Source organism: Dermacentor variabilis, chromosome 3 (genome assembly GCF_050947875.1).
Source record: "Dermacentor variabilis isolate Ectoservices chromosome 3, ASM5094787v1, whole genome shotgun sequence".
NCBI classification, from domain to species: domain Eukaryota; kingdom Metazoa; phylum Arthropoda; class Arachnida; order Ixodida; family Ixodidae; genus Dermacentor; species Dermacentor variabilis.
The window spans coordinates 14,854,314-14,870,297 of record NC_134570.1 but is presented as its reverse complement, the minus strand read 5'-3'; the positions used below and the strand labels follow the sequence as shown (position 1 = coordinate 14,870,297).

The 15,984-nt window shown below is 47.1% G+C and overlaps 1 protein-coding gene across 5 annotated transcripts in view; it reads right to left on the bottom strand.

Moving 5' to 3' along the window:
• The window catches only part of LOC142575170 (uncharacterized), a 161,196-nt gene that overhangs the window by 42,816 nt on the left and 102,396 nt on the right, over positions 1 to 15,984 (bottom strand). For all 5 annotated transcript variants that reach the window (XM_075684249.1, XM_075684250.1, XM_075684251.1 and 2 more), the window contains 3 exons: positions 15,831 to 15,969; positions 14,796 to 14,886; positions 12,506 to 12,575 (listed from right to left, as the gene is read on the bottom strand). In XM_075684249.1, coding sequence (XP_075540364.1) covers positions 12,506 to 12,575; positions 14,796 to 14,886; positions 15,831 to 15,969 — 300 coding nt within the window. The remainder of the gene's footprint in view (positions 1 to 12,505; positions 12,576 to 14,795; positions 14,887 to 15,830; positions 15,970 to 15,984) is intronic.

The following is a 15,984-nucleotide window of genomic DNA, read 5'->3' as shown; positions in this document are numbered from 1 at the left end:
TACCTAGTATCAGTGCAACCATGGGTCGACATGCAACTCTCATTGGTGCCGAATGTGTAGCTTAATCAAAAAGTAAAGATACAGCAACAAACAATGCCACATGGTGAAAAGATAGACAATATCAAATAAAAAGGTGGAAAAGCTGTTGCCAATTACATGTTTATGTGATATTGTAACACAAGTTGAAGATGGAGGCTCGCCAAATAGACGCTGTCTCTTTAATGGCAGGTCAGAAGAAGAATATGCAGCCATGCATCATCATCTCTCATGGTGTCAACCCTTGTGCGTGCCTTCCTGCGGTGCGGAAGCCCCACATTATTCTGTCAATTGCCCCCCATGCGAAAAACGACCGTCTCAGTCATGTCAAAAAGTTCTTTGAGTGGAGTTGACGGCAAGAAATGGAGCTCCTGAGGTGCAATCTGGACATTCACGTACGCATATAATATGGCTTCATGCGTACTACATGAACAACTTCAGCGCGAGGACGATGAAGGAGCGAACTGGGGACAGAACTATAGGGGACGACTGGCGACGTTCATAGGTTACGCAACTGAGGCAGCATCTAACCTTGTAGGGACTAGAATACCAGTGCAGCAACTTTTCCAAAAGCCCTTGGTGATGGATGGGCGTCCAGACCCACACGCAGTCTCCGGGATTGTAAGGGACATCGCGTCGACCCTGGTTTTATCGAAAGGTGTCGGTACGCTGTTGGCTCCAGATACGATGTCAACCAAGCTGACGTGCTTCCACGTGTTTGTTGGTTGGGCTATTATCAGCAACAGGTAGCATGGCATCAAGTGCTGACGTGACGTGGCACTCGTAGACAACTTTGAACGGCTTAAACTGTGTAGTCTTCTGTACAGCAGTGTTATAGGTGAATGTCACATATGGCGAAATCTCGTCCCATGTCTTATGCCCTACGTCAATATACATGGAAAGCATACCAGCCAGTGTCCTGTTGAAATATTCTGTTAACCCATTTGTTTGAAGATGATACGGAGTGCTCTTGTGATGAGAGTTATGCGTCAGCTGGAGAACGCCTTGCATAAGTTCAACCGTGAATGCTGCACCATGATCGATGATGAGAACAGAGGGTGCACCATGTCGTAGCACGATGTGGCCGACGAAGAACCTGGCCACTTCATAAGAGTTTCCTTGTGGAATAGCTTTGGTTTCGGTGTACCGGGTTACGTAGTCAGTAGCGACGACTATCCATCTGTTGTGTGAAGAGGTGTCTGGGAATGAACCAAGTAGATCCATTCCTATTTCTTGGAACAGTGCTTGAGGAGGGTCTATAGGGTGGAGAAAGCCAGCCAGTTTAATGGGCGATTTCTTGCAGTGCTGGCAATCGCAGCATTTGCCATTGCACAGAAGAAAAAAGCTAAGGCCAGTAATACTTCTGTCGTATCTTTGCTAATGTCTTAGCGAATCCCAGTTGTCCAGCGCATGGCTCATTGTGGCAGGCTTGCAAAATGTCTTGGTGCAGTGTCAACAGCACAACAAGGAGGTACGTATTTGGACCACTTCCGTAGTTTTTCTGTAAAGGACGTCATTGTGCAGACAGTATGATGATAAGCCAAGCATGAGTGAGCGAGGTAAAACGGTTTGAACTCCTTGAAGGTGCTCGATCAGCGGCAGCAACTCAGTGTCAGCACACTGGTGCTGAGCCATTTTTATGGTGGCGTCAATAATGCTGACAAATGGCAAGTGATGGTCAGGGTCCAATGATGTCGTAGAGAGTGGTGCGCATGACAAACAGTCAGTGTCAATGTGCTTCATTCCAGGTTGGCAGACAACGGTAATGTAGTATTCTTATATGCGCAGGCTCCAACGGGCGAGTCTGTCTGAAGGATCCTTGAGGTTGGCAAGGCGTGGTGACCGCTGACAGTCTGTAATGTTCTACCGAACAAGTTCGGTCGGATTTTACTAACTGCCCAAACAACCGCTAAACATTCTTTTTTAGTGGTTGAGTAGTTTTTCTCTGCCTTGGTGAGACTTCAGCTTGCATAAGCAATGACACATTCCGCACCATCTTGCCACTGCACAAGGACGGCGCCGAGGTCCACACTGCTGGCGGCAGTATAAATTTCTGTGTCAGCGTCTTCGCCGAAATGAGCAAGTATTAAGGCAGCTTGCAAACGTTGGCGCAATTTGTTTAACGACTGCTGTTGCTCGTCCACCTAAATAAAAGGTTCAACGTCGCAAGTAAGCCATGTCAGAGGCTTAACAATTCTCGAGAATCCCTCGACGAAGTGCTTATAATAGGCACACAAACCAAGGAAGTGTTGCACAGCCTTCTTGTCTGTGGGTAGTGAAAACGCGGCAACGGCAGCTAACTTGTCGGCATCTGGTCGGATGCCTTTAGGACCAACTACATGGCCAAGAAATTTGAGTCCTCGAATCCCGAAATATAATTTTTCAGGCTTGAAGGTGAGGTCGGTAGTACGGATCGCAGTGAGGATGTACTTGAGTCGTGCAAGATGTTCGTGAAATGTGCTCGAGTAAACAACGACGTTGCCCAAATATACGAGGCAGGTTTGCCATTTGAGTTCAGCAAGGACAGTATCCATTATCAGCTGAAAGGTGCCAAGAGCGGAACAGAGACCGAAGGGTAGAACTTTTAACTCGTAAAGCCCATCACATTTCACAAACACTGTCTTTTCACGATCTTGTCCATCAACTTCAATTCGCCAACACCCAGATTTAGGATTCAAGAAAAAGATTTGGCATGTTGTAGACAATTCAATGTGTCGTTGAGGCATGGCAATGGATAAACATCGTGTTTGGTGAACTAGTTCAACCTTCTGTAATACACACAAAAGCGTAGTATGTTGTCCTTCTTTCTTATTAACACTATGGGAAGGCCCATGGGCTTGTAGATGGCTGGATGATGCCATCTTGGAGCATCTCGTTCAATTGCTGCTTGACCACTTCCCTTTCCACTGGAGACATTCTGTAAGGATGCTGGTGAACAGGATATGCCGACTCATCTGTAATAATGCAGTGCTTTGTGATGGACTTGCGCCGTACTCTGGACAGCATTGAAAAACAGTAGGAAAATTCATGCACGAAGCTCAGTAACCGGTCATTCCGATGGTCTGGCAGAGCAGCGTTAACATCAATGCATTATTTTCGGCAGGGTAACTCAGATTGCTGAGACGACGCAATTTCCAATGTGCCAGTATGAGTAACATCAATGATCTCACGAAGAAATGTGATGTAGTTCCTCCCGGTAAGTGCCGATACTCATTGCTAAAGTTTGTTAGCAAAACGACTGAAGATTTGTTTGACATCTGAAGAAGCCCTCTGGCTATGCAAATGTTGCATTCAAGAAGCAGGGGAATGTTTGCCTAAGCAATGCCTTCAGCATCGTCCTCCATGTTGCATTGGACAACAGTAAGCACGCTGCTCTTGGGTGGCAATGTCGTGATCGTCGGCTACGCGAAGTGCAATGTCACAGTCGTTGTCATGACTCTTCGCTATGGCTTGCGTAGTAGCGAAGCTGACTCTTGACTCTTGCAGGTAAATGATAGCAGCGTTCGCCTGAAGGAAATTCATGCCGCATATAAGGTCCTTTGAACATTTAGGAAGAATGACGAAGTCGCCAATGTACGTAAAGCCCCAAATATTGGTAACAATAAAATTCAAACAGCGCTAAACGAACGGGACCAGAATGAGGAGGAGACAAACACGGCGCCGTGTTTGTCTCCTCCTCATTCTGGTCCCGTTCGTTTAGCGCTGTTTGAATTTTATTGTTACCATGCAACACTAACTCGCCCAATCCGCTGCCCTTCTGCAGTCCAAATATTGACTCGTGCCATGGACTGGCCCACTGGAGTTATAAGGTGCCCTCCTGAAGTATGAATCTGAGTTCCAGCCCATTGTGTCAAAGCTTTGTTCCGTATACGTGCAAGATTCTGGCTCATAACAGGTATGTCCATACCTGTGCCGATTAACACCATGACTTCGTGGTCTTCTGTGGTAACTGGTACGTCACAAAATACTGACACCGAACTACACTGCTTTCTCTGCATCTAAATTTCGTCATGCTGCTGTCATCGTAGTGGAGGATCTTCTGCGTTTGCAACGTCAGCGACCTGACTGCCGCAGATTGCTGGATTCAGTTTTCCCGAGTGCCAGGGCTGGGTGAGTGACACCTGGTTGCGCTCGGCGTGAAGAGGGAGCTGGTGACCTACTTCGGTGTGACGGTGACTGGGGTTCACAGAATTGTGGAGCAAACAAGGTCCTGGTGTCTGTTAGGGCGGCTTCGAGCTCCAGGGGATGTTCGCCATGGGCAGGCCACAGGCATTAAGCAAAAATTCACGGAGCATCGCTCGGCAGTAAGAACATGCGCTGTAGAGGTGATTGGCTTCACCACAATGAAAACACAAGGGCCTCTGGTCTGCAATATGCGAGACGTCGCTCTTGCGGGGTGGTCGTGCTTCAGCCATGAATGGCATGCTGCGAGGCCTAAGTCACCAGTTGCTTGTTCAACGGCACACACACTATGAAAGTCCAGGACAATGTTCACACTGTGAAAAGTCGGGGACGAAGAAATTCGCACAGCCTCCACATACGACATGCGAGGCTGTGACTGCCGTACCTCGTGCTGTGGTGTCTCACTTCACTCTTGGACTTGGACAGCCTGCCTAATTTTTCCTCACGGACGACTTCAGCCAGAGAAAGTCGTGGTACCGAAGCCGGCGCCACCTGAAGCTTTTGGAGCTCTTCTCGTACAACAAGCCTGATGAGCTCTCGCAACACATTGGTATTGTCAAAGGGAACAGCAAGAGGGTCACGCGATAGGGTAGACACGTCGCAGTTAAACTGCCTTGTTCACTGTTGCAGTGCCTTTTCCATTGATGTGGCTTTCATGAAAAACTCTGCAATGGTCTTTGTTGAGTTGCATATCAAGCTTCCAAATACTTTTATTTGATACCGTGCATTAAGTTCCTTAACTTCTTTTCTTCCGGCATGGACAAATCTGCGCGTCGGAAAAGTCAGCATATATCTTGCACAAACACTGCGATGCTTTCATTAGGCCGCTGTACCCTCGCCTGAATTGCAGACTCAACTTGCTCCTTGCAACCAATCCTTCCATATGAACTGATTAGCTGCCGTCGAAATTCGTCCCATGTTTATAGGGCCGTGTCACAGTTCTCAGATTATGTCAGCACATAGTCTTCGACGGCAAAGTAGGTGTTGCATAGCTTGCACTCCAGAGCCCAGCTGTTGAATTCAGCGACATGCTCAAAGTGATAAAGCCAGTCTTCAGCATCCTCGAAGGCGTCCCCATGGAAGGATTTGGGGATTCGCAGCTGGTTAAGGATGACTTTAGTTGGTGCTGTTGAAGAAGAAAGAATTGATGTACTCATCCTTCTGACACAGTTGGGTAGAGGCTTGTACTCAGGTGATAATCCTTGAAGCTGATGGCTCATCTGTACGTGAACAGGAGTCAGCTCAAGCAGACTTCGTATTGGGCTTGTAGACGGGGTTCGATCTGGAAGCGGTAGCATGTACCCACACCTCCACCAGAAGAATGTAACGTAGCTTGAAGACGGAGGCTGGCAAAATAGACACTGTCTCTTTAATGGCGGGCCAAAAGAAGAACGTGCAGCCAACGCACTTCGTCTTTCATGTCGTTGACCTTCGAGCGTGCCTACCTGCGGCGCAGAAGGCCCACATCATTCTATCGATATTTGTATTGATTAACTGTAATTAAGTTTTCAAACCTGCATGATTCGTGACCCTAAATGTCTGCTTGTCTCTTTTCCTACAGTATCGTACTGCCATTAGGGAACGCATTTTACAGGTTAAAGCAAAACTGAAAAGCAAACTAAAGGTCAAGAAGGCAAGAACAAGCTAGCCTCTACTTCTTGTTCTGTGCCTTGTCACGTGGGTTCAAAGTTCTCCACAAATTTCGGAGTACTTTCACAGGTAAAAAAGTATAAACATAAAGGTTGCTTCTGTACCAAATCCCAAATCTATCACCAGTAGCTTTAAATTTGTGCTTTTGTAGTGTTACAAAGCATTTCAGAAAACAAGACCAATCGTGAAATCTGTTGTGTTAAAGGTGAATGGACTGGCAGAAAAGGTAGAAAATTTCACAAGCCTTATTTAATAATCCTAAATAAATGGTACACATAGTGTAGCCATGCAGATGTTGCTGAACAGAAAGAAAGTTCTTCAACAGGAAATCATTACGCTAACATTTTGACATCAGGTCAGCACTGTCACATTTATAATATTGCTACGGAGTAGTATTTCCAATGACGAAGAGCCGAGCAGGAAGAAGACGAAGACGACGATTGGAAGCTAGCGCGGGCTGTTGCCTCTTCGTCAACTGCGGCGTATCGCCTTGTAAATATACTTGTAAATAGCTTTTCGTCGGTGTCTTCCTACGTAACATATTTGGTGGAGCTGGACGTTCCCTGTACCTTGTCACGGAGCTTCGCAGTGGACGGTACGTCGAGCCTTCCTTCATGGCTCCCGGCGACGACAACCCGACTCCGCCGGCTCCGACACCTGCTGCCATCGCGGCTCCTCTGCAAGACGTCCTCCTTACACACGGGATCACACTACCACATACAGTTTTATCTATTACGGCGAATTGCGTCTGCCTGCCAGTGGTCAATTTTGGCTTGACGACACAAGTGCTGCCACGCGGGATGTCTCTGGCCCAACTTTGCTCATTCGAGGATCACTCTGTAGCATCGATTTCAGTAGACGACAATTCACCCGATCCTCCTCTACCATCGCAGTCGGCAACTTGTACCACCGCCGACTTACAGAAAATGATTGCACCCGACCTGCCGTCCGAGCACGCTCGTGCGCTCTACCGCGTTCTGCTTTCCTACCAAGATATTTTTGACTTTAACGATCGTCCTTTGGCCCAAACAACAGCTGTTAAACATCGCATTAATACCGGAGATGCCCCTCCTATTCATCGCCGCCCGTATCGCGTATCACCGGCTGAGCGTCAAGTTATTCACACCGAAGTTCGCAAAATGCTTGCCAAGAACATTATTGAACCGTCATGTAGTCCATGGGCGTCACCGGTTGTGCTGGTAAAAAAGAAGGATGGCTCATGGCGCTTTTGCGTGGATTATCGGCACCTTAACAGGGTTACCAAAAAGGACGTGTATCCCCTACCTCGGATTGATGACGCCCTTGACTGCCTCCACGGTGCTCGCTATTTCTCCTCTATTGACCTTCGCTCCGGCTATTGGCAGATTGCCGTGGACGATCTCGACCGCGAGAAGACTGCCTTTGTAACACCCGACGGTCTTTATCAATTCAAGGCGATGCCGTTCGGCCTATGTAACGCTCCTGCCACTTTTGAACGCATGATGGACTCCCTTCTTCACGGTTTCAAATGGTCCACGTGTCTGTGCTACTTGGACGACGTTATAGCATTCTCCCCAACATTCACTACGCACCTCGAGCGCCTCTCAGCAGTCCTGGACGTTTTTCGGCGAGCCGGTCTGCAACTCAACGCATCGAAGTGCCAATTCGGCCGTCGCCAGATTACCGTCCTTGGACATCTCGTTGACGCGAACGGAGTGCAACCGGACCCGGCCTTTGCTCGTACTTCCGCCGTTTCGTCAAAAATTTCGCGGCCATAGCACGACCTCTAACCGAGCTTTTGAAAAAAGCCGCCCCTTTCCAGTGGGGCGACAACGAGGCCTCTGCATTCTCGCTTCTCATCGCTCTTCTCACAACGCCTCCCGTTCTGGCCCATTTCGATCCTTCTGCGCCTACCGAAGTCCATACTGATGCCAGCGGTCACGGAATTGGCGTAGTACTGGCACAACGCCAGCGTGGCCACGACCGTGTTATCGCTTACGCCAGCAGGCTCCTCTCGCCCGCGGAGCGCAACTATTCCATCACTGAGCGTGAGTGTCTGGCCCTAGTTTGGGCGGTTGCGAAGTTCCGCCCATACTTATATGGCCGACCCTTTTCCGTTATCACAGACCATCACGCGCTTTGTTGGTTATGCTCATAGAAAGACCCTTCAGGAAGACTTGGTCGCTGGGCCTTACGCCTCCAAGAATATTCGTTCTCTGTCACCTACACATCTGGCCGACTACACAAGGACGCTGACTGCCTGTCTCGCTACCCGGTAGACGAGCCTGACGACACCGACAGTAGTACCGCCGACGGCATTTTCTCTGTGTCTGCCTTCGCTAACATCGCCGATGAGCAGTACCGAGACCTATCGCTGCGAGCACTCATCGAGTGTCTGCGCTCTACACCTACCGACGCATCCGTTCGCCGATATGTCCTCCAGGGCGGCATTCTGTACCGAAGGAACTTCCTCCCTGATGGCCCTGATCTTCTTCTTGTCGTGCCAAAACATCTACGACAGACTGTGCTCTTTGAGGTGCATGACGCACCCACTGCAGGACATCTTGGGGTAACCCGCACGTACGACCGCGTCCGCCGCCGCTTCTATTGGCCTGGTCTCGCTCGCTCCGTCCGGCGCTATGTTGCTGCCTGTGATCCCTGCCAGCGTCGGAAAACGCCTCAGGTGCTACCTTCCGGTCATATGCAGCCAATCACCGTCCCTGTGGAACCGTTTTTTCGTGTTGGATTAGACCTCCTTGGTCCCTTTCCCACGTCATCCTCTGGGAACAAATGGGTAGCCGTCGCAACTGATTACGCCACCCGATACGCTATCACGCGGGCTCTCCCTACCAGTTGCGCCACTGACGTCGCGGACTTTCTCTTGCGTGAAATTATCTTAGTGCATGGCGCCCCGCGACAGCTGCTTACTGAACGTGGTCGTAACTTCCTCTCGAAAGTTATCGCCGACATTGTGCGTTCCTGCTCTATTCAACACAAGCGGACTACCTCATACCATCCTCAAACCAATGGCCTGACAGAGCGGTTAAACCGTACTCTTACCGACATGCTGTCCAAGTACGTTTCGAAGGACCACCACGACTGGGACGTTGCCCTTCCTTACGTCACCTTTGCTTACAATTCTTCCCGGCACGACACCGCCGGATTTTCTCCATTTTATCTACTCTACGGTCGCGAACCGACCTTGCCCCTTGACACGGTACTTCCTCCTGCTGCGACCTCAACAACCGAGTATGCGCGCGACGCCATTGCCCTCGCCGACCATGCACGCCAGCTTGCCCGTGCTCGACTGACGGACTCGCAAACCACGCAGCAGCGTCAGTACAACGCCCGCCACCGTGACGTACAGTTTTCACCTGGTGCACTCGTGCTTCTGTGGTCGCCCTCTCGTCACGTCGGACTTTCCGAAAAGCTCCTTTCGCGATACACAGGGCCCTACCGCGTGCTGCGCCGGGTGACGCCTGTGACGTACGAAATTGCTCCTGTGAGCTCAACCTCGTCATCTACTCTGGCGTCTAGTGATGTCGTGCACGTCAGTAGGCTCAAGAGCTACTACACTGCTTCAGCGTCCGGCCTTTAGTCGCTCCGGGACGGCGCTTTTGCCGCCGGGGGTAGTGCTACGGGGTAGTATTTCCAATGACGAAGAGCCGAGCAGGAAGAAGACGAAGACGACGATTGGAAGCTAGCGCGGGCTGTTGCCTCTTGGTCAACTGCGGCGTATCGCCTTGTAAATATACTTGTAAATAGCTTTTCGTCGGTGTCTTCCTACGTAACAATATGGTTGAAATACAGGTAAACTTTGATATAACGAAGTCGGTAAATTGCAATTTGATTCATTATATCTAAATTTCGTTATATTGATATTCAATATTTTATGCAAATAAGTACAGTCGCCGATGGATATTTTGGATGCAGAAGGGACCGAAAAATTTTCCAAATTATCAGGCAATCGGAAAAAGCTAAGTTGAATGAGAAAAAAAAATTTGTTGAATTTGAGAGTCAGCGACAAAAGATACGGTTTCATGCTGTGTTGATGATATCTTTGCATCGCCGGTACAAAACAAAAGCCACATTTTCGCGTCCGCTCCGCCCCTGCAGCTGAGCTGATAGCATTGCCCGCAGTGGGACGATGCTACCATGAAAAGTGCCGGCAGCAAAAGGCAAATGCTTTGTCTGCCTCCCGCCTCGATGCATTTCTGGAACTTGAGAGATTACGCAACCTCCAGCACTAAATTCACGGGAAGACAGTGCACGATGCCACGCCATCTCAGCTCCCCCTGCCTTTGCACACACGGCAGATTAGCTCGAAAACACGGCGCACTGACAGCCATGCACCATCTTGGCCGCACTAGAAAAGGAGACACGCACCAACCACTGGTGCCGACCTGCCCCCACTTTCTCTCTCCCCGCCCTCGCACGTGCTCGATAAGCAACCATCCTTCTTGGCTCACCCTCACATGCTTTCACTTGCACCTAAAGCATACAGCGCCAGGGCACGATATCACCCTATTGCACCCGGCCTTTATACGGAACATGACGCTGCTCCACTTTGATGATTGCTCTCGGTCGCACAGCTCGCGATTTAAGGGGCATGCGCAAGCAGCCACACGTAATGCAACCACTTGACAATCTGTGTCCACGGAAGTTACCATTTATTGTCTAGGTATTTCATCACGGCGGCAGTGAAATATTGTTATATTGAAATTGTATATAAACACATTTCGTTATATTGTGGTTTAAAATACATGGTGTTCTATGGACAAGAAGTTATAAAAAGTTAATACTTCATTACATCAAGAATTTCTTTATAGTGAAGTTCGCTATATGAAAGTTTAACTGTATTTAGTTCAAATTTTACTCTGCCCCTACACTAGCACTATATTCAATTACAGCCCTTTCGTTTCACCAGAAAAAAGCTGCCTCACTTGAAAGATACAGCACACAGTGCATATAAGAAAAAAAAAATTCGCAGTTCCGCCCTACAGGCGAAGCACAGATTGTGATGGCAAATTAGTAGACAGCTATACGAAGTAAGGATAGTAGTTTTAACGGCTGTATAAACTTGTAAACATTCGCTTACAAACAAAATGAACAATGATAGAATATGTAAGCATGACTCAACGAGGACAAAGAAACAGACACACAGGGACAGCACTGTCTCTGTGTATCTGCTTTTTTCTACGTCTTTGTTCAGTCACGCTTACATATTACATATATCATGGATTTAAACCCTCTAGCCTGCCAACATGTTTTAACTAAATTAATCAGCACGGTGTCATGCGCTGGTTAAGAATTTCATCATGGTGAAGTTCGTTATATGAAAGTTTAACTGTATTTAGTTCAACTTTTACTCTGCCCCTACACTAGCACCATATTCAATTACAGCCCTTTCATTTCACCAGAAGAAAGCTGCCTCGCTTGAAAGACACAGTACACAGTGTAGATAAGAAAAAAAAAATTTGCAATTCCGCCCTAAAGGTGAAGCACCGATTGCGATGGCAAATTAGTAGATAGCTGTACGATGTGAGGATAGTAGTTTTAACGGCCGTATAAACTTGTACACATTCGCTTACTAACTAAATTAACAATGATAGAATAGGTAAGTGTAACTCAGTGAGGATGTAGAAACAGACACAGGGACAGCTGTGTCTCCGTGTGTCTGCTTTTTTCTACGTCTTTGTTCAGTTCATTCTATCATGGATTGAAACCCTCTAGCCCGTCAACATGTTTTAACTAAATTAACCAGCACGGTGTCACGTGCGCACAGGTAAACATGAACACATCTCGCTCGATGAGCGCGGAAACTCGCTGTCGAAATTCTGGAGTGAAGAATAGTGGCAGCAGCAAGCGAATTGACCTTCATGCATCTCTCACTTCAACGCAAATGAAACGTTGAAAGCACAGCACACACGAAGCTACCGGCACTATGCACGCTCTGCAAACATAGCAGATCACTTTGGAGATGAGGCCCGCATAGGCGCATACTTTGGCGAAGTTGCATATCGCTTTCAAGACACACGAGCACCGGCAACGCGTGCCTACGGCGTCTGATTCGCATGGCCAACGCCGTAGTAGACGTTGCAGTTGTCTCGGAGTGGCGGGTGAGGAGGACATCGAGGTACCCTAGCACCTGCTGGAGAAGAATGTCCCTTCTCCCTCACCTGACCCCCCCTTCCTTGCGTGCGACAGGAGAGGGCAGGCATCCGGGCCACGTTCCTCGCTTGTGCACGCTAGATTGAACCACGTTCGCCGGCTCACCCTCACATCCTTTCTCTCATATGGAACCTGACGCTGACGGCGACGGTAAATATGCGCCGGGAGTGTCCACATAATTGTTATCACAATAAAACAGCATGGCTACAGAAAACGAGAAGCAAGAAATATCTGTATGCAGCACTGGCTTAGTTGCTATGGTGTTCCGCTGCTGAGCGCAAGATCATGGGTATGACTCCTGGCTGCCAAGGGCGGCCACATTCCCATGGAAACAAAGTGCAAAAACAATAAAGTATTTAGATTTTGGTGTGTGTTAGCGAACTGGAGATGGCCAAAATTAATCTGGAGACCTCCACTATGGCATCTCTCACAGCCACACTATTGCTGTGGGATGTCACACCACCCACGTGAATAATCAACGACAAACCTCTGCGTCTCCGTTCTATCCTGTCCAGCTTCTTCGGCAGCTCTCTCCTCTGCAACTCCACAGCAAGTCTCTGCAGCACAGCAAACAAGAGAGTACTTGTAAAGGAATGCAGGTGACAAATTGGAGGACTGACTTTTTTTAAGGACCACAAAAGGAAAATTTTTTTAATTTGTAGAAACTCTACCACACGTACCTAGCACATGCAAGGCTGACACTCCGTGAGTATGAAGCTTGGAAAACACTTATAAGATATTTTTATTTGATAATAAAGTTGGTCTCCAAAGACTGGATCTTGCATCCTTAACGTTATCATGTCGTCATGACACGGAGAAAAATTTGCTTATGTCGTGTAGCAATAAGGCTAGATATGATGATACTGCTCATAAAAGATAGACATGAGTGCTGCATGCATGTTCATTATATTGCCACACCATTCTATCACCGCAGTTGCTCATACCTCATACATGACAAATTTATTTTTCGAAATTTTGAGAATGACAGTGCACAAACAAATATCATGAAACAAAACAATGACAGAACATGCTTTTTATGTTAAATCTTCTCAGACTTAAATATTGAAAGTGCGATACAATGAGAAAAACCTGAATATTGTGCAATTTTTTTGGCAAGGCTGTGTACAACTCTGGGATCTGCACACGCAAGAGGCCGTATTTGCACCCAAAAGCCTGCCTTAGTGCACAGCATTCACTACCAGTGTTTCCCTGTAAACATTACGTTTACATACACTGCAGCTGCTGGGAAGCGTGAGAAGCAGTCAGGGATCTTCGAATGCTATTGTGTTCCACTCTGAAAAGTGAAGCTTAAACGTTCTCCAAATGTTTTGGCAATTTCTACCCCACCATTTCCGGAATTAAAATCCCTGCCAGCAGGAAACGCCACGGAAGTTACACTTACAGAAACCAAAAAAGCCACTGAACCACCAAACCTAGCAGTCAGCAGCTGATACTCCAGAGATAAGCCCCCTAAATAAGCATAATAGGGGACTTAGCTGCAACCCTGGTGCCTTAAGTGTGTAGAGGACTCCGTCATAAACATTTCTCCACGTAAGAATAGCATCCTTCTTACTGTGCTATAAGGAAACAGAAGTTAAGCGCCAATATATAGGCTGTTCAGGTATATAACATCACAAAGGTTGCATAAATGTCACAGTAACTACTTGAGCATAAGGCGGGAACCACTGCCAAGCTTCATTCGGATAAATTATCAAGCAATTTATTGCCAGTAGTAAGCAGAGTCCTTTTCCTTTCCTTTCTTTCCTTTTAAATATAAAATTATCAGTTTTATTATACTCCTAAGGAACCTTTCATATTAACTAAAATGGGTGCGCATCAAGTTTATTAAAGGGACACTAAAGGCAGACACTAAGTTGACATAGACTGTTTAAATACCAATCCAGGAACCTCACAATGCTTGTTTTGTGCGAAGAAAAAACTTAGTTTACGAGAACATTGCATCTAACGGGTGCGAATACGTTTTTCAAAATTCAAATCCTCCGCCACCCAACCGGGAGAGCGGTGATGTTGCATATGTCATCCCCAACCTTTGCTGCCGTCGGAGAGTAAAACGGCACCCGACAGATGGGGGTACTGAGCCAGGACAGAGCGGTGGATTCACCGTTGCAGCTGCTTCTTGGCCAAATGGCATAGATCATACCGGCATCCCGCAACATCACATAGAAGTTGAATTCTCTGCTGCTTGCAGTTTCCGCGAGCCAGTAAAACCAGCGCAGCAGTACACCATAACGAAACTACTGAAACGCTAAAGCATGGGTGATGCAAAGTCAAGCAAAAACGAAACCTTTCAACTGTCCACATCATTGGCAAGAGTAATTTCCATGAGTTCCTTTTTCTAAAAATGAAATAGAACTGGACAAGTAGCATTTCATTTCATCTTATAACACAATAGAAGTATGTTTTTTAAAACTAGTAGCTGAGTGCTTTCATCATCGGGCAAGTGTTTGAATGTCACGGGGGATTCTCTAATCATGTCCTGCATTTCCCTCAATTTCTCCATTATTAAGGCTCTGTTCGCGACACTATTGATGCCTTAGAGAATCTTGAGCACTAATCTATCACTTTAGCTTGACTTAGTATTTACCTTTAGTGTCCCTTTAAGTGCAGTCCATGCACAAGACATGATAGTGTACCTGGTTTAGATTAAGCGTGCTTGAAAGTCACATGTAGCAGCACTGATCTGGAAAGCTTTAAGGTTCCTATGTGGCAGGGGTATTAAGCTAAATGTTAGGAGAGACATGCAAAAGCAGTCTCACCTGGTCTTCCTCCTGTGCAGCTGCATGCAAGGCTGCCTCCCTCTGCAGTTGCTGTTGTAACTCCAGGGCAACCTTGGCATCATGCTCTTCCCTAGAGCAGAAAAATGTGACGACAGAGCACATAACCAATGAGTACTGCTTGCTGTGTGAGTAAGGACATAGCACAGCAGACTGAAACCATTCAAACTAGAAATGTGCAGAAACATTTCGAAATAGAGTTGGAGACACAGGTTTTCAAGCTTTACAGATTGAAAGCAATTGTGCAGATAAATTCTGCATTTTTATTGGCAAAACTGGCTCACAGACAGTTTCAGAACATGCGACACAGTAACATGCCAGAAAACATGTGTTTAAAAAGAATGTCACATTCATCAAAAGAAATGATTAATTTAACAATTACTTTTCATGATACAGGTATTAAGCCAACTAAGTTATCTGCCTAGTAGCATACCATTGCTATAGTATACTTGGAATGGAAGGAAGGAGGAATATAAATACATAAATGTTTCAAGATGCCAGAGTAACACATGAAACTATGGAGTCTTTCAGGCTAAAACACATACAGTAATACATAAATTGTGCTGATATATTGCACATGCCACGAGTGAGTGGACATATTCCAAAAGAAGAGCAAAGAGCCGCAGTTATCGAAAAATCAGGCGTGCGAAAAATGGTTCAGTGACTGTATTTCCGTGCTAGCAGCCTTTGCATGCAACAGCGGCCACTGTGGCACTGGGTCCTACCACTACATGCGTAACTGGTACAATGCTATCGGAAGTGTTGTGGGGGCCATCTGTTCAGACTGACCAACACTAACACTCACGAGTTGGAATTACCTGGTATTTTTACAAACAGCTGATTAAGACAGGACCACGGCATCATTATGAAGGTACTGGAAGTCTGAATTAAGTAGGTTCAAATTAACAAGATTCCACTAGAGCAAATTTTGAGTGAAATTGGGGATAAAATTGTTGTTGACCAAGACGACGGGCGCCAGCTTTGTTAGCCACGCCACAAAAACAGACAAAGACTCACTGCTGCTTCAGCATCTCTTCATAGGTGCGGCGGATGAAGTCAGCCTCTTCCTCCTCAGTGCGTTGCACTGTCTTTGCCACAGGGAGATCAGCACGCAGGAGCTGGTTGTTTGTCCGGTTCAGGTTGTACCGCTGATTGACTGCAAAGCAGAGAG